Below are 25,394 nucleotides of genomic sequence, written 5' to 3' on the forward strand. Positions count from 1 at the left end.
TCAAACTTCAGGCAATTGTGCTAGCAATAGAGAATTACCTGGCCAAGAATGGAACTCATCTGCACATTGTTACAGATCCTTTGGCCACTGCCAATGATCTAATTGTACCAATCACAGCTCCTTATCCAAGGTTGCCCCCTTTGGCATTAAGAACTCTGAGGGTAACTTGCCTCACAATATCCAAGTGCAAATCAATGCTGGTCCTTACTCTGTGCATATATTAAACCTCAGTCTGCAGAGGCTCAGTGTTCAGAGCAATAAATTGACTTCTGGGCACACTCTCACCTGGGATCTGATGGTATTAACCTTGGTCCTGTGAGCCCCCGCAATCCATAACCATTTAGGGGCCTCTAACTTCAATGTTAGGCAATATTCATGGGACATCCCTTCTCTGCCATGGCTGCCTTAGTGACTGATGTGAACAAACACACCACTGGTAATAAGCTCAACAGACATAGCTTCCCGACCAAGGAAGGGGTACCTACAGCTGATGTCAAACAGACTTTGTAGGGCCCCTCACTCTGGCTACTGGCTACTTGCTATGCTGATCTTGGTAGATAACTCACATACAAAAATTACTTATCCTATCACACATAACCCTTTTGAAACCAAAATGCAATCACTCACCAACACACTGTAGAAATTATTGATATCCACTCAATTCTGAACAACCAGGCTCTTGAAAAAGGCATTCAGTGGCAGTCTTAGGACCCCAATCTACAACCCTCATAGGATGTCCTGATGGCTTACTTAAACCTTGCTTTCTTCTATACATAGGTCTTCTGCTGTTCAGGGCATTATTCAGATTCAATCCACAGTCTTTGGGGCCAGTTACTTTGTTCTGGTCATCAGGCTTACTGTTATCTTATGGGTAGAGCCTTTATATACTAGACATTTCTGTCAGACTGGTCACTTCTGCAGGTCTTTGGTTTATTGTCATAGTACATCCTGGCCACATGTATATCCCACTCCCAGTTCCTCCTCCTAACATCATCCATAGACTGGGTAACCTACATGTCAGTATTTCATTTTGGGCACCCTCCTTCAAACCCCTCTGGCCCATCCAACACAAATGTCCTCTCTTCTTACAGTTTACAATCACAGACTCATCGTCGTTGGAGCCCCTGGCACTGACCTGGTCACACATGATGTCATTCAACAAACATATCATTAATGCCAATCAAGAAATGTCAAAAACTTTCAAAATACGTGTAGTAAACAGCTAATGCCTCAGGTGTGTTCCATGAAGGACAACTCTTTAGCAGACATGGTAGCTGATGACCACTTGGCTTTGCACTATTTATGAGCCAGGGAGGGAGAGTTCTGTTCCCCAGGAGGGCTGCTTGCTGCACATGGGTGGAATACACTGGCAAGGTGCCACCAGCAACACAAATGAGACAGCAAATTAAAATAAACAACAACGTTATTGAAATATTTGAACAGAATTCCAGAACCATACTGACACACTTTCCTGGATCCCTCAAAATACCAGGGGATGACAGGATTCCAATGTTGTTTTGAAGCTTCATCATCTTTATTATGTTGCTTGTGTCACATGGCTTTTCAATTAATATTCAAATTCATTTCAATGAGATGTGGCAGCATTCAGTCTATAAACTTAAGGAGTGAAAGAACTGACCTCATTTTTGATATTTGACTCTTAAGGCTTCGGGTATCTGCTCACCTGTCTGGCCTACAGTGTATAACTAAGTTAGGAAGGGTGACACCTGCTCCTTTTCTTTTTGTGTCAGCAGGTGGGAGGGTCAAAACTTGAAAACCTGCAGCCTCCACTTCTACACACATTAAATAGCCAAGCCATTCTTTACACAAGGCACCTGAACCGGCTTACTCTTGCCCGACTCTCCTTAGAAAGTACCTTTGAGTAATAAGCATCTTTCTATTTTTAAAAATAAATTTATTTATTTATTTATTTTTGGCTGCGTTGGGTCTTCATTGCGGCGCACAGGCTTTCTCTAGTTGCAGCAAATGGGGGCTACTCTTCTTTGAGGTGAGCGGGCTTCTCCTTGCAGTGGCTTCTCTTGTTGCAGAGCACGGGCTCTAGGTGTGCGGGCTTCAATAGTTGTGGCATGCAGGCTCAGTAGTTGTGGCTCGCGGGCTCTAGAGCTCAGTGTCAGTAGTTGTAGCACATGGGCTTAGTTGCTCCGTGGCATGTGGGATCTTCCTGGACCAGGGCTTGAACCTGTGTCCCGTGCATTGGCAGGTGGATTCTTAACCACTGCGCCACCAGGGAAGTCCAACATCTTTCTTTTGAAGCACTTGAGAACATCAGTGTTGACATCTGATCCCATTTGGGGTAAGGTGTTAATCCTGCCCCCAAAAGGGCAATGATAAAACAGAAGGTAACGCATAGAAAATGTCTTTAGGGTGACAAACATGTATTCAGGGTAAGATATTTTAGAACATGAGGAAAGAAATTCAAATACAGAGATCCAAATATGATCACAGAAGAAAAACTTTGAAACCACCTACATGGTCACTAGCAGAGGAATGAATAAGTGAAATGATAAACAGTCTTATAAAGGAAAAATACAGAGCAGCACAACTGAACGGATGGTTTCTTCTCGGATATGTAAAGAGCTCTGAGAGATCACTGTTATCTTCACAACAAGAAAGAAAAACTATAAACAACCTGAAAGGCAACACCTGTTCTTAGATTCATGAAAGATTTGAGTACATGGCAATCAATGCTCCCCAAATCAGAGACAGATAAATAGAACTGTCAGTTACCTGGAGGTGAAGCAACTGGAGCCAGTAACCTCTAGAAACATTTAAACTGGTAACTTGAATTTGCTAGAGACACAGATTGGACTAGCTTGAGATTTAAAACATTTAGGGAGGGCTTCCCTGGTGGCACAGTGGTTGAGAGTCCGCCTGCCGATGCAGGGGACATGGGTTCGTGCCCCGGTCTGGGAAGATCCCACATGCCGTGGAGCGGCTGGGCCTGTGAGCCATGGCCGCTGAGCCTGCGCATCCGGAGCCTGTGCCCCGCTACGGGAGAGGCCCGCGTACCACACACACAAGAAAAAGACCCAAACATTTAGGGAGTCCAGTCTCAGGGAACCCCCCAAATTTATGAATTTTTCCTACAGGAGCCCAACCAGGTTCCCATCATGAATGATGGAAAAACACTACCTCATGCTTCATTCAGGAATCAGGAAAGCCATTTTGATAAGCACACAAAGCATTCTGTTCCCTGTAACTCAGGCTCTCAAAGAAAATTAACTTGCCAAAACCTTATCTGAAATGGGGCAGAGCAGTCAAACAGCTTCCTGACCCTTCAGGTTTCCTCTGTGTCAAAAGGGAAGGAATGAATACCAAGAACCTGTTCTGAGGTTCATAGTCCAGGGATTCTGTCCTGCCAAAACATTACAGGTTAAATCATAAGAGAACATTTTTCCACACTAGTACCTTCCTACCATATCAACAGGGCTCAGTATAAAAAGAGTGGATTAAAACAGAGTTTTAAGACACAGACTATTTAACATTGAGTTTCTAGGGATACCCAAACACAGCAGGGGAGATAAATACAAGGAGACTTGTATACAGCATAAGGTATAGTAAAAGCGAAACTTATCAACACCTATATTAAGAAAGAAAGATATCAAATTAACAACCTAAATTTACACCTCAAAAACTAGAAAAAGAACAAGCTAAACCTAAAGTATAAAGTGAGTACTTTTCAAACTACAAAACATGGTGAAAAGAAATTAAGACAAGTGTAAATAGAAAGCATCCCAATTTCATGGTTCAGAAGAGTTAACATTGCTGAACTGGCACTACTTCACAAAATGATCTGAAGATTCAATGTAATACCTATTATAATGCCAGCTATAATCTTTGTAAGAAATTGGCAAGTTGTTTCATAATTTTATATGAGTGGGGAAGAGGCAGGGATGGATGGAAGGCTCAATCCTGTCAAAGGACAAATATTAAAATGGAGCCAGACTCTTTATTACAGATGGCGGGGTCACCTTATGTGTCTGTTTCTAAACAAAGGTCACAGTTTATAATGGTCTGACAGACTTAAGCCAAGACCCTGCCCCATATAGGAGGTAAGACCCTATTGTTTCAGTGTCGCCTGATCTGGGCCATCTTCCAGTGCTGTACTTACTTTATTCATTTGGGAATTCAATCAGCATTTCCCTGTACCTCCACGTTCATAAAGAACTGGGCGAAAACAACACAGGCCGCCCCAAGCCGGAAAGAAGCTCTGTTTAAATGCAAACATCCTTTGCCGGGTCAGGTCGCCGCCCACCCGCAGAGTCTGGTTCCACAGACATGCATCTTCCTGCCCCGCTGTCACTCAAGCGTGGTGGGGCGAGGCCTCTCAAACTGTCCAATCAAGAACCCCGCTGGGGAAAGTGGGTGGGGACACGCACTGCCTTGGCGTAAACATCCCTACTCACCCCTAATCGTCTCTGTGGCTTTGCCGCACTGTCCCTGGCGCTGTGCTTTGCAGCGGTCGTGGGAGTCATAGGAGGGACTCAGGGAAACCTAGAAATGGTAAGTGCGCTGCCCAGCGATGTGGAGACGCGGTGGAGGGTCTGGTCGGAACCGGCCCTGGCAGGACCCGGGTCTGACCGCGGTCAACTCTGGGGTATGCGGACCCGAGCCGCGTGTGTCTCCGCTCGGACCTCAGTCCCCTCGGTCTGGCAGCGTGGGGGCGGGGCCGGCAGCCGAAACCCCGGGCGTCCTGTCCCGTCACTGCGCGCGGAGACTTGGGCCCTGACCCCGGAGCCTCTCTGGGCAGCTCTGCGCCCGCAGTCTATCGTCTCCCCGAGACTGTGCGGTGACCACAGGGAGGGTCATCAGGGAACAGTCGTGACTGGGTCTCTGGGGATCGTGCGTGGGAGGACCTGTGCTCTATGGAGTCCACAGTCTCTCCTTTCACGTCAGCGGGACTCGTTTTCTTCTGAGTTTTACGAGTGTTGTGGTTTTTAGAGCAGGGTTTCAAATTCACAGCTGTGTTTCCCCAGCCTAGCTCTGGCAGTAAATACCTCCTCTCATTCCCAAAGCCAGCTTCGCTTTTCCGATTCACAGCATCACTGTCAACTGTTTGTCCCCTGTGGTGCATTTCAAAGGGACCCAATATTTTAACTGTTTATCCTTTTCCCACAGAGCCATGGATGGCCCTTAAAGATTTATTTTTTTTAATCTGTGGATGTTTTACATGAGAAGAAAGACGAATACCCACACGGAACCATGTACATTGTATGAAAACCTTGTGCATCTCCCCCAGAATCCTTACGGGACACATACATCCTATGGGAAGTCCTTTGGGTGGAGATTATTTTTGTGGAAACTGTCAACACTGCCTCTCCCTGGGTTTGTAACTTTAAAGAGATTTACTGACTTAGTCTGCATTTTTCAATAAAGGAAAAACGTATTTATTTAATCAATAGAGCTATAAGGACAGTATAAAATAGTTCCAAACAGGCAAGAAAGAGGTGACTCTGAGAGAAGATAAAATATTCTTGTATTACATTTGTTAAGAATTTTGGTTCCACACTTTCTTTTCCTGTACGTGTGCAGTAAGTTTCTGAGGTCTGTACTTACTTTTGGGTATTTTCAATGAAATTGCAGGGCTTAGACCAAAAGTGTTCAAGTATAGTTAATTATTTACAAATGAAATTCTTGCCATGGAAATAATAATTAACTGGCATCTTTTATTCTGGATGGAATAGATATTTGGGGTTTTCTGCTTGAACTACTGAAGTGCCTTACCATTTTCTTTCCTCCTTCCCACATAAACACTGGATTTAAGTTATTCTGCTGTATTGTTCAAAAACTGGCTTTGTGTCATTTAAAATCTCAGGGATCCAAAGCAAGTCCAGGGAGAGTAGAGGCCTGTGGTCAGTGAGCCTCACTAAGGCCCCCTTGAGGTTGGAAAGGGAAGTACTGCAAAACCTAGTTGGTTCTTCCTGGGAAGCCTTACCCTTGCAGGTGTCCTCTCTGTTCGCATCCACCACAGAAGGAAACTTTATAGTGAGAGAAGATGCAGAGCTTTGGAAAGCTGGCAGTGCACCTGCACGTGGGGGTGGGGATGATGCCTTTTTTAGGTTGTAGTTGTAGTTCCATAGGCCTAGACACTTTTAGAGTGTTTGAGTTTTGCATCCACAGTGTACGTGCAGTTAGTGTAATTTGTACACACTGAGAGTCTGTGAAGATCAGGTGTTCTGTCTCATAGACAGAAGGTTTATGAATTGGGGAGTTCCTTTGAGTCAGAGCCTTAAACTGAATCAGGCTGCGAGTTTCCTGACTTGTTTCAAGAGAAGCCTGGGGGAGGGAGTGCTTCCATGCTTACAGGAGAGGGAAGGACGTGTAGAGCTCCCAGAGATCATTCGTGTGGCTGCTCACCTGTCCATACCCTCCTTCACCAGGGACTGACCCACTCTAGGGGTTCCATCTCAACCTGGAGTGTTTAGACACCAAGTCTGGAATATGTTCAACTTTCTGATAATGGGGTTTTCTTCTGAATTTGAGGGAAGCAGCTCGCTTATCTGTTTTGATTTCAGTATTTGGATTCTTTTATCCTAAATATTGCAGCCCTTTAACTCTAGTTTGCACCAGCATTTGGGATTTTAAAATGTAAGTTGATCTAGAGATACGATGTAAGGCAAGAAAATTGTGGAACCAAATAGGATTTTTTTTCCATTTAGGCAAGAGAACCTCAAGATGTGAGATGGGCGTATTTAAGTTCGCAGGTGCTTTTTCCATTTTTTGGTCAGTGTATGTGCCTGTCCCTAGAGAAATTTGACATTTAAAAGGCTATTATACTATTCCTAAGGTAAATGAGTTCCTATTTTAATGGATGTGAGGAAAAAACAATTGAATTTCTATTTTCATCGATATGAGGAAAATCCTCAAAGCCTCTGTAAATATTTGAAATTCTTAGTTTACTTCAGCTCTTACTTTGCAAGTCCTAGTGTATTAGACTATGCCATTCGTTCCTGAAAACATCACCAGTGTGAAATATAGTGGAAGGACAAACTGTAAGGCCCCCAGTCCTTTTCGTTAGAAAGGGATTTGTAAATTATTTACAGTCTGCAGTCTTATACACCTTACTGTTTAAAGGATTAAGTCTTGGTGTGGTTTCCTATGTAGAAAAGTTAAAATTAAATTAATTTTTAAATGTAAAAGTTAATATAAAATAATTATTAAGCATAGCAAAACATGGCATATAAATTTTTTTCTCCTTCTTTTATATAAATAATTCATGGGAAGGTTAAAAAAAATCCCTAAGATAGGAAACTAACTTAAGACAACTCCCTGCCCACATATCCCACTCCACTTCTGTACAAAGAACCAGTTTTGATTACTTCCATCATCCTGATAGTGTTTCTTTATATAAAACCAAGTCATTGTGAATGCACATTTTTCTTTTGTTTGTTCTTGGGTGGGGTGGTGGGGATCCACATATTTGATGTTTAACTACTGAAAACTTAAGCCTCACCCCTCCCTTTTCCCCTAGCTCTTCTTACCTGGGCAGGCTGATAAGAAAGCCTGGAAGCTCCTGCTCCATGAGCTGCTGTTTGTTGGGGTCTCCTCCTGTGCTCTGTGCTGTCCTGTGTGGCAGTGTTGATCCCAGCAACCCTGGGTTCTATATACAGAGGATTCTGAATTGGCAGTTTCTGTAATTCTTTGTCCTTTGGGAGCAGGAGTATGGGAATGGGGCCCTCCTTACAGTGTTTCTGGGTGGATGTCTTGGGTGTAACCCATCTATGTGTTTGGAGTGAAGATGTGTCTGAGGCTGGTGTCTCCCCACCTTTAGGAGGGGTCTTAGTGTTACCAAGTTCAAGCTCATACTGCTCACTGTGTTACCCAAAAACTGGGTTCACCTCTTGGTGGGTGTTGAACCAATAGACACAACCAAGCCAAAGGTCGGGAGAAGGAAGGATTTATTATTACTTGCAGCAAGTAAGGAGAACACTGGGGATCTTTCCCAAAGCATTGTCACCCTGAACAACAAAATTGGGGAAGTTTTAAGCTAAGTGTACATGCATATTCATGAAGGGGATTTAGCAGAGGAGAATTGAGCATAAAATTGGGGCAAAGGTCAACAGAGTCCAAGCTTTGGTTTATGAAGTCAGGAGGGTCAATATCATCATTCCGTCCTCCACCTCGGTGGGGGCCTTAGTTCCTGCAGAACTCAAAGATATATTATTTTTATATATATATATATATATATATATATATATTCCTTGAGGAGGAACTAGGACTCTGCTATATCACTGCACTATTGTTTGACTACTTTTTCTCTGTTCTTTCATTCCCTTGTTCCTTAAGGTCATTGGTTACTGAGATCTGTTCAAGGGCAAGCATTGTGGCCAGGCTTAAATCACAAAATGGCTTAGGCCAGAAATGGCTTCTCTTATGTCAAGAAAGCCAGGGTTCTCTTTCACTGGGGTTCCCCCAACTTATCTGCTTACAGCTTCATGACAGGCCAATAAAATGAGAGGTGAGGTGTTGGGGCAAGAAGTAGCAACTTTATTCTGAAAGTCAGCAAACCGAGAAGGTGGACTAACTTCCTGAAGAACCATCTTAATTCAGAAAAGAATTTAGGTTTCTTTTATGCTAGGAGGAGAAGTGAGAGGGCGGTTTTTCATCTTCTTGTGGCATTTTCCCAGGAGGCAGGAGGTCCCAGCTCCTAAGTCACCCTTATCTGTAGATACCATCTAGCCCTGCAAAACAGCGAAAGCGCTGTTATTCTTAGGAATTAGGGTTTGGTTAATGATTATCATGCTGTGGGGGATGAAGGTTAGGAGGACAAAGTAAAATACTTTAGTGCATTCTATGACGTTAGTACAGCTTAATCAGGTCAGTTAATAAAATATAGAAGGCCTGGGAATTCTCTGGTGGTCCAGTGGTTAGGACTCGGTGCTTTCACCGCTGTGACCCAGGTTCAGTCCCTGGTCGGGAAGCTAAGATACTGCAAGCTGAGTGGCTCAGCAAAGAGGGGGGGGAAATATACACACACACACACACACACACACACACACACACACACACACACACACACACATATACACACATATGTGTGTATGTGTGTATGTGTGTAAAAGGACTTTTGTAACCAGGCAAGAGAGCAAATAGCCCCGGTTACGTTAGGGTGTTATGAATATGATTATACCCCGTGAATGAGGTGAGCCTAGGGGTTACTTTTTAAAGAGCAGTTATTTCAAAGAGAAAGAAAGAGAAGAGAGGGAAGGGAGCCATTAGATGGTGGACTGAGTATACTCTCCAAATACCAGAGGGCTCATCAGCAGCACCTCTGCTGCAGCTGCTTCTCCCTCTACTGCAACAAAGAACCTGACCCTCTGAGTTATTAGGGACGACACCATAACCTCACTGTGACACAGCAGAGGAATTGGCTTTAACTGATTTAAGCTTGGGTTATATGTCATGGAGGAAGAGACATGATACATCTTCACCTGGTTATCCTCAGGAAACCTCAGCAGCCTTGCCATTTCACAGTCTCTGCAGGTAGGATCTGCACTGCATGCACTTTGCTCCAGGAGCACAGGTATGACATCACACTAATGACGTCCTCCTCTGAGGATATTCGTTTCACACTCATTCAGAACTAGTATTGGAATGGGAGCTCATACGAGGTGGATGGGCCATTAACCCATGCATAAGATAAGACCCTTATGCCTTGGTCAAGTTCCTGAAAATTCTTTGACAATCAGATGGCTGCTCCCTCTCTGACACTGTGAAGAAATAGTTATATAGTCTTTTTCAGTACCCACAAGATCTGCTGGGTCCTTTTGGTGTTGGGAGGCAACGTTTTCCTTGTTTACTAATTTTACTTGAGCCCATATTTGCTATTGCTTGGAAATTTGCCCACCTTGAGGTCATCCCTCAAGAAGGCTCTAGACTGTGTTTAAATTGCCGTACAACAGCCATACATAACACTAACTCATGTTAGAGTCCTCTTAGCCTCCTTCACTTTAGAGTTTTCAGTGACCTTTCATACCTCCTGGAGTTACCCACGATGGCCTTAAATTGTCCATAGGCTTCTGATGCAAGAAACTGCCCTGTGCCTCACACTGTTTGCCATTAGAGCTGCAGTGACTGTCACACACTGAGCTCTCTTGAAAATAAAGGGTCTCGGGGCTTCCCCGGTGGCACAGCGGTTAAGAATCTGCCTGCCAGTGCAAGGGACACGGGTTCGAGCCCTGGCCTGGGAAGATCCCACATGCCGCGGAGCAACTAAGCCCGTGCGCCACAACTACTGAGCCTGCGCTCTAGAGCCCGTGAGCCACAACTACTGAAGCCTGTGCTCCTAGAGCCCATGCTCTCTACAAGAGAAGCCAGCGCAATGAGAAGCCCGCGCACCACAATGAAGAGTAGCCCCCGCTTGCCACAACTAGAGAAAGCCCGTGCACAGCAACGAAGACCCAACGCAGCCAAAAAAAAAGAAAATAAAGGGTCTCATAAGCACTGAGCTTGTGACCCTCTTCTGAGCTGCCCATTGTGCCTTTGACCCTAGAACTAGCACCCCATCGGGTTGGCATGCCTACCAGCACCACCGCGTGCAATGATGGAGCGAAACCCGTCCTGGTTTATGCCTCCTGCAGGAGGGTGGCCTTTTCTCTCTTCAGTCCATTAAAGGATGCTGTGGTCTTGGAAGAGGTCACTACTCCCCCAGATGGAGACTTCCCTCGGGAGTTTCTTGGGATTAACTGAATGCATAGCTCTGGGGTGTGCATAGACATTAAGGATGACAATATGCATTCGTGCATGATGAGTTCAGTGGAGAGTTGCTGCTCTTCATCCCTTGTGATATCCCTGATAAATGACCAAACCACACAGCTAACCAAACATCAGAGAGTCATCTTGATACTGGCCAAAAATTGGACCCATCTACATGTATTCACAGCCTTTTGGACGATGTCTAAGAATTGCCCCGTTGTGTTAAAAGAAATGTTGGGATCTCTTGATTTAGAGATACCCAAAATAGAAATCAAGGTTATTCTCATCTGTACATATACTAGGTCCACAATATAGGGACTCACCAGGACACTCTTATCCATGTTGGAGTCCCAGACATGACTGGTAGTAACCGTGGCACTTCTCAGAAAATACAGTGCTGCTCTCCAACATGACATTCAGTTGAAGTTTCACTTCCGTTAACAGGTCTCAGGCTCATGGAGCACCATACTGGCTTATTGAAATAAGTTCAAATCAGTTGTATGAAAGGTGTCCCGTTTTGGTCATCAGTCATCAGGGGTGAATTGCAATGAGTCTGTCTTCAACTTTTTTTTTTTTTTCTAATTCACTTCAGTTTTCTTTTAGAGCAATTTTAGGCTTACAGAAAAAGAAAAATAGAGAGTACAGAGAGTTCCCACATAACCACTCTGCATCCACACAGTTTGCACTATTTTTAAATCTTGTGTGTGGAACACTTGTTAAAATTGTTCAGTGAATGTTGATACATTAATGTATACAGTTTATAGTAGCATTGACTCCTTGTGTTAAAAGATCTATAGATCCTGGCAAATGTTTAATGATATATATCCTTCATTTCATTTCTGTATCCTATAGCATGTTTTGGTCATCAGTCATCAGGGGTGAATTGCAATGAGTCTGTCTTCAACTTTTTTTTTTTTTTTCTAATTCACTTCAGTTTTCTTTTAGAGCAATTTTAGGCTTACAGAAAAAGAAAAATAGAGAGTACAGAGAGTTCCCACATAACCACTCTGCATCCACACAGTTTGCACTATTTTTAAATCTTGTGTGTGGAACACTTGTTAAAATTGTTCAGTGAATGTTGATACATTAATGTATACAGTTTATAGTAGCATTGACTCCTTGTGTTAAAAGATCTATAGATCCTGGCAAATGTTTAATGATATATATCCTTCATTTCATTTCTGTATCCTATAGCATAGTTTCATTTCCCTAAAAATCCTATATGCCCAACCTATTCATTCATTCTTCCCTTGAACCCTCAAATCCTTCACAATCAGAGATTTTTTTTTTTTGTGGTATGCGGGCCTCCCTCTGTTGTGGCCTCTCCCGTTGCGGGGCACAGGCTCCGGACGCGCAGGCTCAGCGGCCATGGCTCACGGGCCCAGCCGCTCCGCGGCATGTGGGATCTTCCCAGACTGGGGCGTGAACCCGGTTCCCCTGCATCGGCAGGCGGACGCGCAACCACTGCGCCACCAGGGAAGCCCCAGAGATTTTTTTCTTCGCTCATAGTTTTGTCTTTTCCAGATTGTCACATACTTGGAGTCATACAGTGTGTAGCTTTGTGAGATTAGCTTCTTTCACTTAGCAGTATACTTTTTTTTTTTTTTTTAATTCGGCCGCACGGCATGGAGAATCATACTTCCCCGACCAGGGACTGAACCCATGTCCCCTGCATTGGGAGCACGGAGTCTTAACCACTGGACCACCAGAGAAGTCCCTTTTGGGTTCCTCCATGTGTTTTCATGGCTTGATACCTTATTTCCTTTGGTATCCTTCAGCCTTGCTCTGCTCTTATTAATTCCAAGAGTAATCTCTGTTGTAGATTCTTTCAGATATTTTACATAGACAATCATGTCATATAGAACAAAGACAGTTTTATTTCTTGCTTCCCAATCTGTATATCTTTTATTTCCTTTTCTTTTTTTACTGCATTGACTAGGGCTTCTAGTACAATGTGTTTTGTTTTTATTTTTTTCTGTGTGTGTGTTTGTGTTTGTAGTACAGTGTTGAATAGGAGTGGTGAGAGGAATCTTCTTGCTCTGTTCCATTCCTTTCTTACCAGTAAAGCATCTAGTTTCCCACCACTAAGTATGATGTTAGCGACAGGTGTCATGTAAATGATCTTTCTCAAAAAGAGAGAGTTCCCCTCTATTATTAGTTTGTCATCATAAACGGACATTGGATGGTATCAAGTCCTTTTTCATGTTCATTTCCCCCTTCTTTCATTTCTGATATGAGTAATGTCTGTCTTCCCTCTTTTCTCTGTTATGTTGACTAGATACTTACCACTTTTATAAATTGATCTCATCAAAGGACAGCTTTTGGTGTTGAAAACAGGAGAGTGTTTTTTTCCAATATATTTTAAATAATTTCAGATTCTTTGCTCCTTTAAATATTTCCACATTCTTTGATCTTCCAATCAAGCTTACCCTCAAAAGCACCACCAACTGTTTAATTTCTATTTAATGAGAGGTTTAGTTTTCCACTGATGGCTTCACAAGATCCACATCAAAAATCCACCAGCTTTCCATTTTCCATTACCACCAGCTCTTCATCTTTGCCATTATTTGGTGTTCTGAAGGTTTGTAATTTTAGCCATTGTAGGAAGTATCGGGTGATATCTCATTCTTTTATTTTCAGTTTCCTGGTAATATATTAAGAATTTTTTCGTGTGCTTATTTACCATCTGTATATTGTCAATAAGATGTGTGTTCAGATCTTTTGCTCGTTTTTAATTAGGTTGTCTTCTTTTTGTTCAGTTTTAAGAGTCCTTTGGATGTCTTGGATACCAGTGCTTTATCATGTAGATGATTTCTAAGGATTTTCTGCGGTCTGTGGCTTGTGTTTTCATTCTCTTAGCACTGTGTTTCACTGAGCAGGAGTTTTTCGTTTTAATGAAGTCAAAGTTACTTTTTATCTTTTGGATCTTGCATTTGCTTTTATCTAAAACTTAATCACCAAAACCAAGGTCACCTAGATTTTCGCATATGTTACCTTTTTGGAGTGTTGTAGTTTTACATTTTACACTAAGTACTCTGATCCATTTTGGGTTAATTCTTATGAAAGGTTTTAAATCTCTGTCTAGATTCATTTCTTCATTCTGCATGTGGATATCCAATTTTTCCAGCATTATTTGTTGAAAAGACTAAATTTTTTCTATTTAATTGCCTTTGGTCCTTCGTCAAAGTTGAGTTCACTATTATGTGTGGATCTATAGGAAAGCACTTGACTTGTGCATGTTAACATTTTAATCTTCAATCTTCCTCTACTCTCTTAGTAGTTCAAGGTCTTTTTTTTTTTTTTGCTCTTGGAATTCTTTGAGGTTTTCTCCAAAGACAGTCTTGTCATTTGCCAGCCAAGGCAGTTTTATTTCTTCTCATTTTTTATCCTTTTTATTTACTTTTCCTGTCTGATTGCATTAGCTAAAAATTCCAGTATAAGATTGATAAAGGAATGGTGAGAGGGGACATCCTTGCCTTCTTCTTGATGTTACCGGAAAGCATCTCGGTCTTTCTGTATAGTCCATTTATATTAAACAAGAGGCCAGTTGATGTAGAAGTAGATGTGGGCAGAGGGGAAGCATTCTCTAGAACACTGATTTGATCTTAATCTTGTAGTGATCCTGTATCTCTGGGTTTGGCTTTCTGTGATACAATGAGAAAGATGTTTGGTCTTTGTCCCGCATTCCTAGCAAAAACCTTTTGAAGTCCTTGGAATGACTTGAGTAATGAGGGTGATAGAGTGTCTTTTGTTTTAAGTAAATTACGAAACCTGATGGTGAGTCAAGGAAATCTATGATTTGTAGACGGCTGAATAGAAATGTTGGTAACCAAGGCACGCCATTTGTGTCTGGCATCTGAAGTAGAGACACTGTCTAGTACTGAGCGCTTAAATCTATAGAGTGTAACATTTGTGAGTTAGTGTTAGAATTGAATTGAATCGTTGGACATCTATTTGGTGACGGAGAGTTGGAGAAATGGCATTGGGACACCACATATTTGTTGTTAGGAGGGGAAAAAAGCACTATTATCCTCAGAGGTGCCCCCACCTTTGAGAGCAGAAAATGCTAAAAGAGACTCACGTTGGCTATTTCCCTACACCCACAGGTCAGTTAGGCTCTAGCAAAATCCCAGTTAGTTGTGCGCTTGTGAAATAGATTGTTTTCAGGACAGGCCTTGTTAAAAAGAAGAGACTATTCTGGGTATATTTTTATTTATTTATTTATTTTTATTTGTTTATTTTTACAGTTGATTTACAGTATTATATTAGTTTCAGGTGTACAGCATAGTGATTCAGTATTTTGAAGGCCCTCGCACAGAAACGAAGACCCAACACAGCAAAAAAAATAAATTAATCAATTAAAAAAATATATTTTATTGCAGTATAGTTTCTTTACAATGTTGTGTTAATTTCTGCTGCACAGCAAAGTGACTCAGTTATACATATACATATTCTTTTTCATATTCTTTTCCATTATGGCTTATCACAGGATACTGAATATAGTTTCCTGTGCTATACAGTAGGGCCTTGTTGTTTATCCATCCTGTATATACTAGTTTGTTTCTGCTGTATTTTTATAAAAATATGGAACACTTCATTAATTTGCATGTCATCCTGCTGATCTTCTCTGTATTGTTCCAATTTTATTTAAAAATTTTTATTGGAGTACAGTTGATTTACAATGTTGTTTTAGTTTCAGGTGTCTGGATATACTTTTTTGTTTCTATTTCTAATTTGGAGACAGTAGTTTACCCTGTGACCTCAGTTCTCTGGTGGAAGAGTTGTTGCTTTTAAGTTTCTTGGCTTTTTTTCTTCTGAGGACTAGAAGGTACCAGAAGCTGACTTCCAAGCTCCTTAGATACCAGACCATAGATAAGAAGTCTCTGGGGCTTCTCTGGTGGCGCAGTGGTTGAGAGTCCGCCTGCTGATGCAGGGGACACGGCTTTGTGCCCCGGTCTGGGAAGATCCCACATGCCGCAGAGCGGCTGGGCCCGTGAGCCATGGCCGGTGAGCCTGCGCGTCCGGAGCCTGTGCTCCGCAACGGGAGAGGCCACAGCAGTGAGAGGCCCGCGTACCGCAAAAAAAAAGAGGTCTCTGACTCCTTTTTTTGATGTTTGACTGCTAACAACTTTAAACCTTACTTCCTCTTTCTTTCATCTACTTGTGCCCACATCTGTACATGGTGATAAGAAAGCCTCAGTGTCCCTTCCTTTGGTTCTGGCAAGTGATTGAATCTACAGAAGGCCTTGCTCGTGTACTTGAATTCTCACCCGAGCCTCTCCCCTAAGCTCAATAAAAAACCCAGGGCAGTCTCCTTTCCTTCTTTCCTTGATGTCTCAAGGCATTTTTCACCTTCTTGAGAGGCTTCCTTTCCTTTTCCCAAACACTTCCATTATAGAAGTAAGAAACCCCTTTTATGCTCTTTAGGTGTGTATATGTTATCATCAGTGCAGACATCTGAACTAAATCTCGGGCGAGGCTTCATCTGTCTATGCAGGAGACCATAATAGTTATAGAATAGGTAACATGCTGCACGTTTTGCAGTACTCTTTGCTTTACTGTTTTATTGATAAAACCTTCAGATCTGTTGATATTAGTGTATGTCACCCTTGTATATCTCTCCAAGTGCAACTATGCAATAAATTCTGTGGACATTGTTGGAAATTGCTGGGCTGTAAATAGTGATCAAGTTCATATTCACAGGAAATAGCAATGGAGTGTATCACTTGGCCATTCCTCCATTTGTGCATAATTTAATGATTTTTTTCCCCAATGGTCTTCAACACTTGGGATTTTCTTTTTCTTTTTCTTCTTCTTTTTTTTTTTTGGCTGCATTGGGTCTTCGTTGCTGCGCGCGGGCTTTCTCTAGTTGTGGCAAGCGGGGGCTACTCTTCGTTGCAGTGCACAGGCTTCTCATTGCAGTGGCTTCTCTTGTTGCAGAACATGGGCTCTAGGGTGCGCAGGCTTCAGTAGTTGTGGCATGCAGGCTCAGTAGTTGTGGCGCACAGGCTTAGTTGCTCTGTGGCATGTGGGATCTTCCCAGACCAGGGATTGAACCCGTTCCCCTGCACTGGCAGGCAGATTCTTAACCACTGCACCACCAGGGAAGTCCCAACACTTGGGATTATTAAATTGACTAAGTTTTGTTCTAATCACTGTGAAATGGGATTTACTGCACATATTAGTGTCCTATTACCCAGTTGCCAAGGTGATGGACATTTTTTCATATATTATCCTTTCCATATCTGTTAAATATCTTTTGCTTCTTTTTCCATTTTAAAATTGTCTCTGTTCATTTTAACTCTACAAAGTACCCCTTTCCTATTTTTATATCTGTGTGCATTGCAGATATTTTCCTTTTTATGTATCTTTTAACTACCTTAATTTTAATATATTTGAATTTATCTCTGGCTTTATAGATCATTCTTTTGCTTATATGAGATACTCTTTCTATTCTTCTATCAATAAAACATTTACCTGTGATTTCTAAAAGTGGCCTAGTTTTATCTTTCACATTTAAATCTACAATGAGTAGACTATTGTCTATGGAATGGAGGGAAATACGCTGCATTTTTCCAACTGGATAATAGTTTGTCCCTTATGTAGTCAACTGTTTATGATATTTGCCACTACTCTCCTGTTATGTCCTTGAACAACTTTCCATATTAAATGCTTGTCTATGGAAGGCACTTTTCCTTTCCTTAGTTCTATTTGTTTTTCTTTCTGCTAATACTTGTATTGTCTGAATTACCATAGAGGTGTGTTAGGTAGACTGCCATGTTTTTCCATAGAAGACTTTGTCCATTTTTGGACATTCCTTCTTTGTATTAGGTTTGGAGGAGTAGTTTTTATCGAGTCCTAAAAACTTTTAGGTATTTGCAAAATTTAATAAATGTATCATTTGGGAGAGATGACATCTGGGTGACGCTGAATTCTTTCTAAGAACACATGCCATCATTTTACTTACTTCAGTCTACTTTAACATTACCCAATAATTAAAAACAATTTTTTTACATGAGGATCATTAAATATTTTGTATTAGTCTTGTTTAGTATTGAATTAAATTTGGTGTGGAGGAAACCAGAAGCAAGCTCTCAAATGTTGTCTCTTAGTGTTACCATGTAGGGTGGACTCAATTCTCCAAGTAACAGATTAGAGACTCAGTGCCCATAGTTTTTTAGGGAGGGGGGTGCTGATCAGGTAGGCACCTTCTGCTGAACATGACACAAAATTACGACTCTCCAAAGGAAAACAGGAGTTTACCATATACACTTTAGGCTCACTGAGGCACTTTTATCTGTAAGGTTGGTTGGCTTACTCCCAAAATCACAGATCCCAGATACTAGTGAAAGATGAAATTTGTGAGCAAGCATTTCTAAGGCTAAGCAGTCTTGGGCCTGCTAATGTTCACTGTTTTTGGCACACTAGGTAGTTGGACTTTGTTATGAGCAAGTGCTGTTGTTCCAGTGAAGAAAGAGTAATTAGGGCTGCCCTAGGCAGCTCCTCTTACTCCCTGGACCCACAACAAGAGGTGTTCCTTCGTTGATGTTGCTCTACCAAACAAGCTAATTCTAGCATCAGAATTGATGGATGGGAGCCTTTTTTCTGTTCTCTTCACATGGACATCAATGGGTAATTGGTCTCTTTCAGGGACCAGCATTTAGGAAATTATGCCACTGGGGAATCCCTATACCTAGGATGGGCTGTCATGCTGCTGTGCCCCACCTGGGAGCTCAGAAATGAGAGAAGGTGGGAGGACAGCCTCTAGAGTGGCTGGTCAGGTATCACTTGCTGATATAAGAGAAAAGGGTTTTGTGGGGGTTTTTTGTTGTTTTTTTTTTTTTGAGGAAAGCACTGTTGAACTCTTTATGTATTTTTATAATTTGTGCAAATTCACCATGAAACCATTGAAGATTTTAATGAAGCCCTTGCAAACTTTAAGTCTTAACCTGTTCCTCAAGGTCATCAAGGCCCAGATTATAGTTGTATGATTCTGCTGAAAAGAGGTCTTCTGTGATCTTATCATCTCAGTATGGGTGTTCTAAAAATTGTTCAGAAGCCATCCTGAGGCACATGAATATAGGGATTTTGTGGAGGTGTGAGTTGTCCTGTTTTCCTCCTCATGCGTCGGCTCTGACTCTGAATAACTTCCTAGCCCCATGAAATGAGATAGAGAAAGGAAAGCAAAACTGAGTATGTGATAAATATTATATAAATTTTAATTCATACTCCTCCACAAGAATATTTTCATTCAGCCACCTGGATCTGACTACTTCTGTTAGCCTGGAGTACTTCAGGACAGTATGACTAGCTGGATCTTGCTACAGGTTGGATTTCCACAGGTCTTTTGGCCTCGTGTTTGATGATGAGAATAGAAAGAAAACCTTCCAGTTCTTCACTGTGTTGTTATTAAAACCTCATGCAGATGTGAACCTGTGCTCGTATAGTGCTGCACGATATGGTGGGTACTAAAGAGGGAATGAGAAAGTTTTTATCAGAATGAACTGGTGTGCTTAAAATGGATTATTTCTTTCATCTGTATAGCAAGTTTCTCTTATTTCTCCAAGGTGCTCTATGTCTTGACAAAGAGAGGAATAAAGACTTGAAGTGAGCACAATACAAATGTAGCCATAAATTCCTTGTGTTCATGATGCTCTTGAATTCATGAGGGAGTGTCACCATAGAGTGAGAGTTCTAACGACAAAGTTATAGAACAGATGTTTGGAGACTGCAGAGTCATATGTGAACTTCCTATGAATTGAGTATAGATTGCTGGTGCTCTTCATTCTGTCCATTCTCTCACATACGTATTTGGGATGTTTTAGGATTCAGTGACCTTTGAGGATGTGAGTGTGAAGTTCACCACAGAGGAGTGGGCTCTGCTGGATCTATCCCAGAAGAAACTCTACAGAGATGTGATGCAGGAAACCTTTAAGAACTTGACCTCAATAGGTAGGGATGATGACATTCTTACTTAATTACTTAGTCAATTAGAGAACCAGTGTTGCTTGCTCATCAACACTTTAAAGAGGTGAAATGTGGAAAGGGACTACATTAGTAAATAAACCAGGCATGGTCATAGTTCATCATGGACCTGTCATGTAACAACTTTTCTCTGATATTTTATAACTTATAATGATTTTTGTTGGTGGTGGTCTGCATTTTAGGAGAAAAATGGGAAGACCCTGAAACTGAAGATCAGTATGAAAATCCTGGGACAAATCTAAGGTGAGTTATACTCACATGAGAAAGCAATGTCCCGTGACACAATGTTAGTATGCCATGACATTTTTTTTTTATTCAAGTACAGTTGATTTACAATGTTGTGTTAGTTTCAGGTGTACAGCAAAGTGATTCAGTTATACGTATATATATATCCATTCTTTTTCCAATTCTTTTCCATTATAGGGTATTCCAAGATATTGAATATAGTTCCCTGTGCTATACAGCAAGTCTTCGTTGTTTATCTGTTTTATATAGAGTAGTGTGTATCTGTTAATCCCAAATTCCCAATTTATCCCTCCCCCACCCTTTCCCCTTTGGTAACCATAAGTTTGTTTTCTATGTCTGTGAGTCTATTTCTGTTTTATAAATACGTTCATTTGTATCATTTTTTTGGATTCCACGTGTGATACCACATTTTCTTTATCCATTCATCTGTGATGGACATTTAGGTTGCTTCCATGTCTTAGGTGTTGTAAATAGTGCTGCTATGAATACTGGGTGCATGTTTCTTTTCGAATTAGAGTTTTTGTCTTTTCCAGATATATGCCCAGGAGTGGGATTGCTGGATCATATGGTAATTCTATTTTTACTTTTTTATGGAACCTCCATACTGTTCTCCAGAGTGGCTGCACCAATTAACATTCCTACCAACAGTGTAGGAGGGTTCCCTTTTCTCCACACCCCCTCCAGCATTTATTGTCTGTAGACTTTTTTTTTTTTTCGGTATGCGGGCCTCTCACTGTTGTGGCCTTTCCCGTTGCGGAGCACAGGCTCCGGACGCGCAAGCTCAGTGACCATGGCTCACGGGCCCAGCCGCTCCGCGACATATGGGATCTTCCTGGACCGGGGCATGAACCCGTGTCCCCTGCTTCGGCAGGCGGATTCTCAACCACTGCGCCACAAGGGAAGCCCTGTTTGTAGACTTTTTAATGATGGCCATTCTGGCTGGTGTGAGTTGATACCTCATAGTTTTGATTTGCATTTCTCTGATAATTAGTGGTGTGGAGCATCTTTTCACATGCCTTTTGGCCATCTGTGTGTCTTCTTTGGAGAAATGTCTATTTCAGTCTTCTGCCCATTTTTTGATTGGGTCCTTTGGTGTTTTGATATTGAGCTGTATGAGCTGTTTGTATAGTTTGGAAATTAATCCCTTGTCAGTTGCATCGTTTGCAGATACTCTCTCCTATTCAGTAGGTTGTCTTTTCATTTTGTTTATGGTTTCCTTTGCTGTGCAGAAGCTTTTAAGTTTCATTAGGTTCCATTTGTTTATTTTTGCTTTTGTTTCCATTACTTTAGGAGACAGATCCAAAAAAAATATTGCTGTGATTTATGTCAAAGAGTATTCTGCCTATGTTTTCCTCTAGGAGTTTTACAGTATCCAGTCTTACATTTAGGTCTTTAATACATTTTGAGTTTATTTTTGTATATGGTGTTAGAGGATGTTCTAGTTTCGTTCTTTTACATGTGGCTGTCCAGTTTTCCCAGCACCACTTGTTGAAGAGACCTTCTTTTCTCTATTGTATATTCTTGCCTTTTTTGTCATAGATTAATTGACCGTAAGTGCATGAGTTTATTTCTGGGCTTTCTATCCTTTTCCATTGATCTGTGGTCTGCTTTTGTGCTAGTACCATACTGTTTTGATTACTGTGGCTTTGTAGTATAGTCTGAAGTCAGGGAGCCTGATTCCTCTAGCTTCTTTCTTCTTTCTCAAGATTGTTTATGCCATGACATTGTAAAACAAAGAAATAAAACAAATCAGCCCAGCCTTAAAATTAATGAATCTTAGAATTTTTGCATCAAACCTTTTTTCTCAAATGTGTCCTAAATGTTGAGTGTTTGAAAAATAGTACACTTGGAATCGGTATTCAGAATCACCATTTATGAATATTACTGTTTTGATAATTGCTATGATTATCTTGCAGAGCTTTAGTAAATTCACTTTCAATCAGAATGTGCAGAAAATGTGCACTTTCCTTTAAAATGGTAAAATTTTCATTGTCATAACTATTACTAAATATAATTAATAAACAATTCATTAATAATATGCTTCTTATTTTTTACAGCAGTCATATGGTAGAGAGACTCTGTAAAAATAAAGAAGGTAGTCAGTATGGGGGGGGAAACATTTAGCCAAATTTCAAATCATAATCAGAAAAAGAAAACTGGAATAAAACTATGTGAATTCAGTGTATGTGGACGAGTCTTCATGCGTCATTCATCCTTTAATAGGCACATGACATCTCGCACTACACCCAAACCACGTGAGTATCAGGAATATGAGGAGAAGCCATATAAATGCAAGGAATGTGGGAAAGCCTTCAAGCATCGTCAATCCAGACATACCCATGAGAAGATTCACACTGGGGAGAAACCCTATGATTGTAAAAAATGTGGGAAGGCCTTCAAGCTTCGCCAGTCTATTCGAAGGCATGAAAGGATTCACACTGGAGAGAAACCCTATGAGTGTAAAAGATGTGGAAAAGCCTTCAGATATCACCACAACTTTCAAAAACATGAACGAACTCATACTGGAGAGAAACCCTATAGATGTAAGCACTGTGGTAAAGCCCTCAGTTCTCTCAGATACTGTCGAATTCATGAAATAACTCACACTGGAGAGAAACCTTATAAATGTAAGCAATGTGGTAAAGCTTTCAATTGTCCCAGTTACTTTATAAAACATGAGAGAACTCATAGTGGATTAAAACCATATGAATGCAAGCAGTGTGGTAAAGCCTTCAGTTGTGCCAGTTACATTCGAAGACATGAAAGGACACATACTGGAGAAAAGCCCTATGAATGTAAAAAATGTGGTAAAACATTTAGTTGTTCAAGTTCCTTTCGAAAACATGAGAGAACTCATACTGGAGAGAAACCCTATGAGTGTAAGCAATGTGGTAAAGCCTTCAGTTATTCCAGATCTTTTCGAAGTCATGAAAGGAGACACAGTGGAGAAAAGCCCTATAAGTGTAAAAATTGTGGTAAAGCTTTCAGTTGTCCAAATTCCTGTAGAAAACATGAGAGGACTCATTCTGGACAGAAACCCTATGTATGTAAGGAATGTGGGAAAGCCTTCAGTTCTCTTGCCAAATTTCAAAGACACATGATGAAGCATACTGGAGATGGACCTTATAAATGTAAAGACTGTGGGAAAGTCTTTGATTGTCCTAATTACTTTCGTTGTCATGAAAGGACTCACAGTGGAGAAAAGCCATATAAGTGTAAGGAATGTGGTAAGGCCTTCAGTTTTCTATGTTGTCGTCAAATACATGAAAAAAGTCATACTGGGGAGAGGCCCTATGAATGTAAGCAATGTGGTAAAGCCTTCACTTATCTCAGTTCCATTCGAAAACACGAAAGAACTCATACTGGAGAGAAACCCTATGAATGTAAGGAATGTGGAAAGTCCTTTATTTATCCCTCAAATGTTCAAAGACACATGATAACGCATACTGGTGATGGACCTTGCAAATGTAAGGATTGTGGGAAAGCCTTTGATTGTCCCAGTTCTTTACAAGCACATAAAAACACTCACACTGGAGAGAAACCCTATCAATGTAAAACTTGTAGTAAAGCCCTCAGTTGTCCCAGTTCTTTTCAAAACCATGAAAAAACTCATAATGGAGAGTAGCACTATGAATGTAAGGAATGTGTGAAAGCCTTTATTTGTCCCAGTTCATTCCAAATACATAAAAGAGCTCACACTGGAGAGAAACCCTATTTTTGCAAACAGTATGGTAAAGCTTTCAGCACTCTCTGTTATATTCAGATACATGAAAGAACTCATACTAGACAGAAACTGAATGTGAGGAATGTGGGAAAGCCTTCATATATCACATGTTTCCAAGGACACATGAGAGTGCACACTGGAGAGAAACAGTATATATATAAGGAATGTGGGCAAGCCTTCAGTCCCATTTCCTTGGAAAGCCACAAAAGAACTTGCACTGGAGAGAATTGTATTGAATGTAAACTATGTAGGAAAACCTTCACTTGCCCCACATCCTTACAAAACCATGTGAAAATGTACATGCGATAGAAACCTTGTAACTGAAAAATATGGGAAACTTTTCAATTTTAACAAATATTTTCAAAGTCTTATGAAAATTGCACTGGAGAGAAATTATCTCCATGTAAGTACTATGGGTCTGCTGTCTGAAAATTCACAACATGAAAGAAATGTTATAAATTTTCTTTGTAATTGACTCATTTTTAAAGTGATTCTCTATAGTATGGATTTCTAATTAGTTTTCAAAGTACACATTGAAGTGAGATAATTTTGTAGGTACTCATTAAGCAAGAGTTCCTAAAAAGTTAATAGGTAGTTTTTTCTTTTAGTCATTTAGTAATTTTTTGTGTGTCTATTTTAAAGTCTATTGGAGCCATGAATTGAAGTTTATTTCTAGTATGCAAGTAGGTTTAATTTTTACCTTATTTTGTAAGTTACATGTAAGGAAAGGGACATTGAAAAATGCCAGTTTGTTTTTTTTTTCCTACTGGCTTCCTGTGGCAAGTACTGGATATGCCTTATTCATTTTATATATATATATATATATTCCACCTTATTTAGCAGAAAACTATCTTTTTATTGCCTAAAGATCCTTATTCTATTTTCCGTGGAATGTAAGCATGCAAAGTTTATCATAGTGCAGTCTCTTGTGAATTATCTTCATCTTTTGTCCTTTACACTTTGTCATTTCTTTTGGCTGGGATTTGGACTGTGGAATTTACATTAAGAAGAGAGATGTGTGAAAGGACAATAAAATTTAGATTTGGCAATGTCCCTTCTTGATCCTGTTATATTAATGTGAGTAATGTGAACTACATTTTCTAGAATGTGTTGCCTTATGATCCCATGTGAGAAGTCACCAAAGCCTAACTTACATGAAACTTGGAATGCAGAAATGAAGTATGATTTAGTCAGGTTTTGAAGTCACCTGTATGGAAGGAGACAGAAGCATATGGCCTTTGTAGACACTTGCTTCCAGCCTGTTTTCCACATTATTTTCCCTATCAGTCAAGTATATCCTCAAAACCACTGTAGACTGCTTTACTTCCACTTGATCTGAGCGTTGGGCTTCTACAGTTGTCCCCAAATTCAACATTAAAGATCCAATACGGTTTGGATTTTCCTGCAAGCTCTCATGTGTCCACCTTGTAAGAAATTTAGACTGTCGTGGTTAAGAATATTCTCTGAAGCACTGAGTGCCCTGTTCTCTTGATCTTATTTGTATAAGGTCTAATTTGTAAACACCTTATTCTGTTTATACTGCTTCTGACTATGTGCTCCCCATTCCACTATGACAGTTACAGTGGTACAGTCCAAAAGAACTACATGAGAGTTTGTTTCTCTACTGCACTGTGCAGTGACTGCTCTGATGCAGTCCTTCTGTGTAGCATCAGCACCTTCCTCATATCAGGCAGGTTCTGTGTGTTTCCTGTTATTCATAGCT

The 25,394-nt window shown here is 40.8% G+C and overlaps 1 protein-coding gene and 1 pseudogene across 1 annotated transcript; one reads left to right on the forward strand and one right to left on the reverse strand.

Moving 5' to 3' along the window:
* Window positions 1-4,434: 4,434 nt before the first annotated feature.
* On the forward strand, window positions 4,435-24,052 carry LOC102987790 (zinc finger protein 791-like). Its single transcript, XM_024134121.3, is given in 4 exon segments — window positions 4,435-4,524; window positions 19,542-19,668; window positions 19,884-19,944; window positions 22,171-24,052. Coding segments are annotated over 4 exon segments (2,001 nt in total). The 5' UTR covers window positions 4,435-4,521; the 3' UTR covers window positions 23,981-24,052.
* LOC112067663 (uncharacterized) lies at window positions 15,295-15,388 on the reverse strand (annotated as a pseudogene).
* Window positions 24,053-25,394: the final 1,342 nt, after the last annotated feature.

The sequence above is a fragment of the Physeter macrocephalus genome, chromosome 2 (assembly GCF_002837175.3).
Source record: "Physeter macrocephalus isolate SW-GA chromosome 2, ASM283717v5, whole genome shotgun sequence".
NCBI classification, from domain to species: domain Eukaryota; kingdom Metazoa; phylum Chordata; class Mammalia; order Artiodactyla; family Physeteridae; genus Physeter; species Physeter macrocephalus.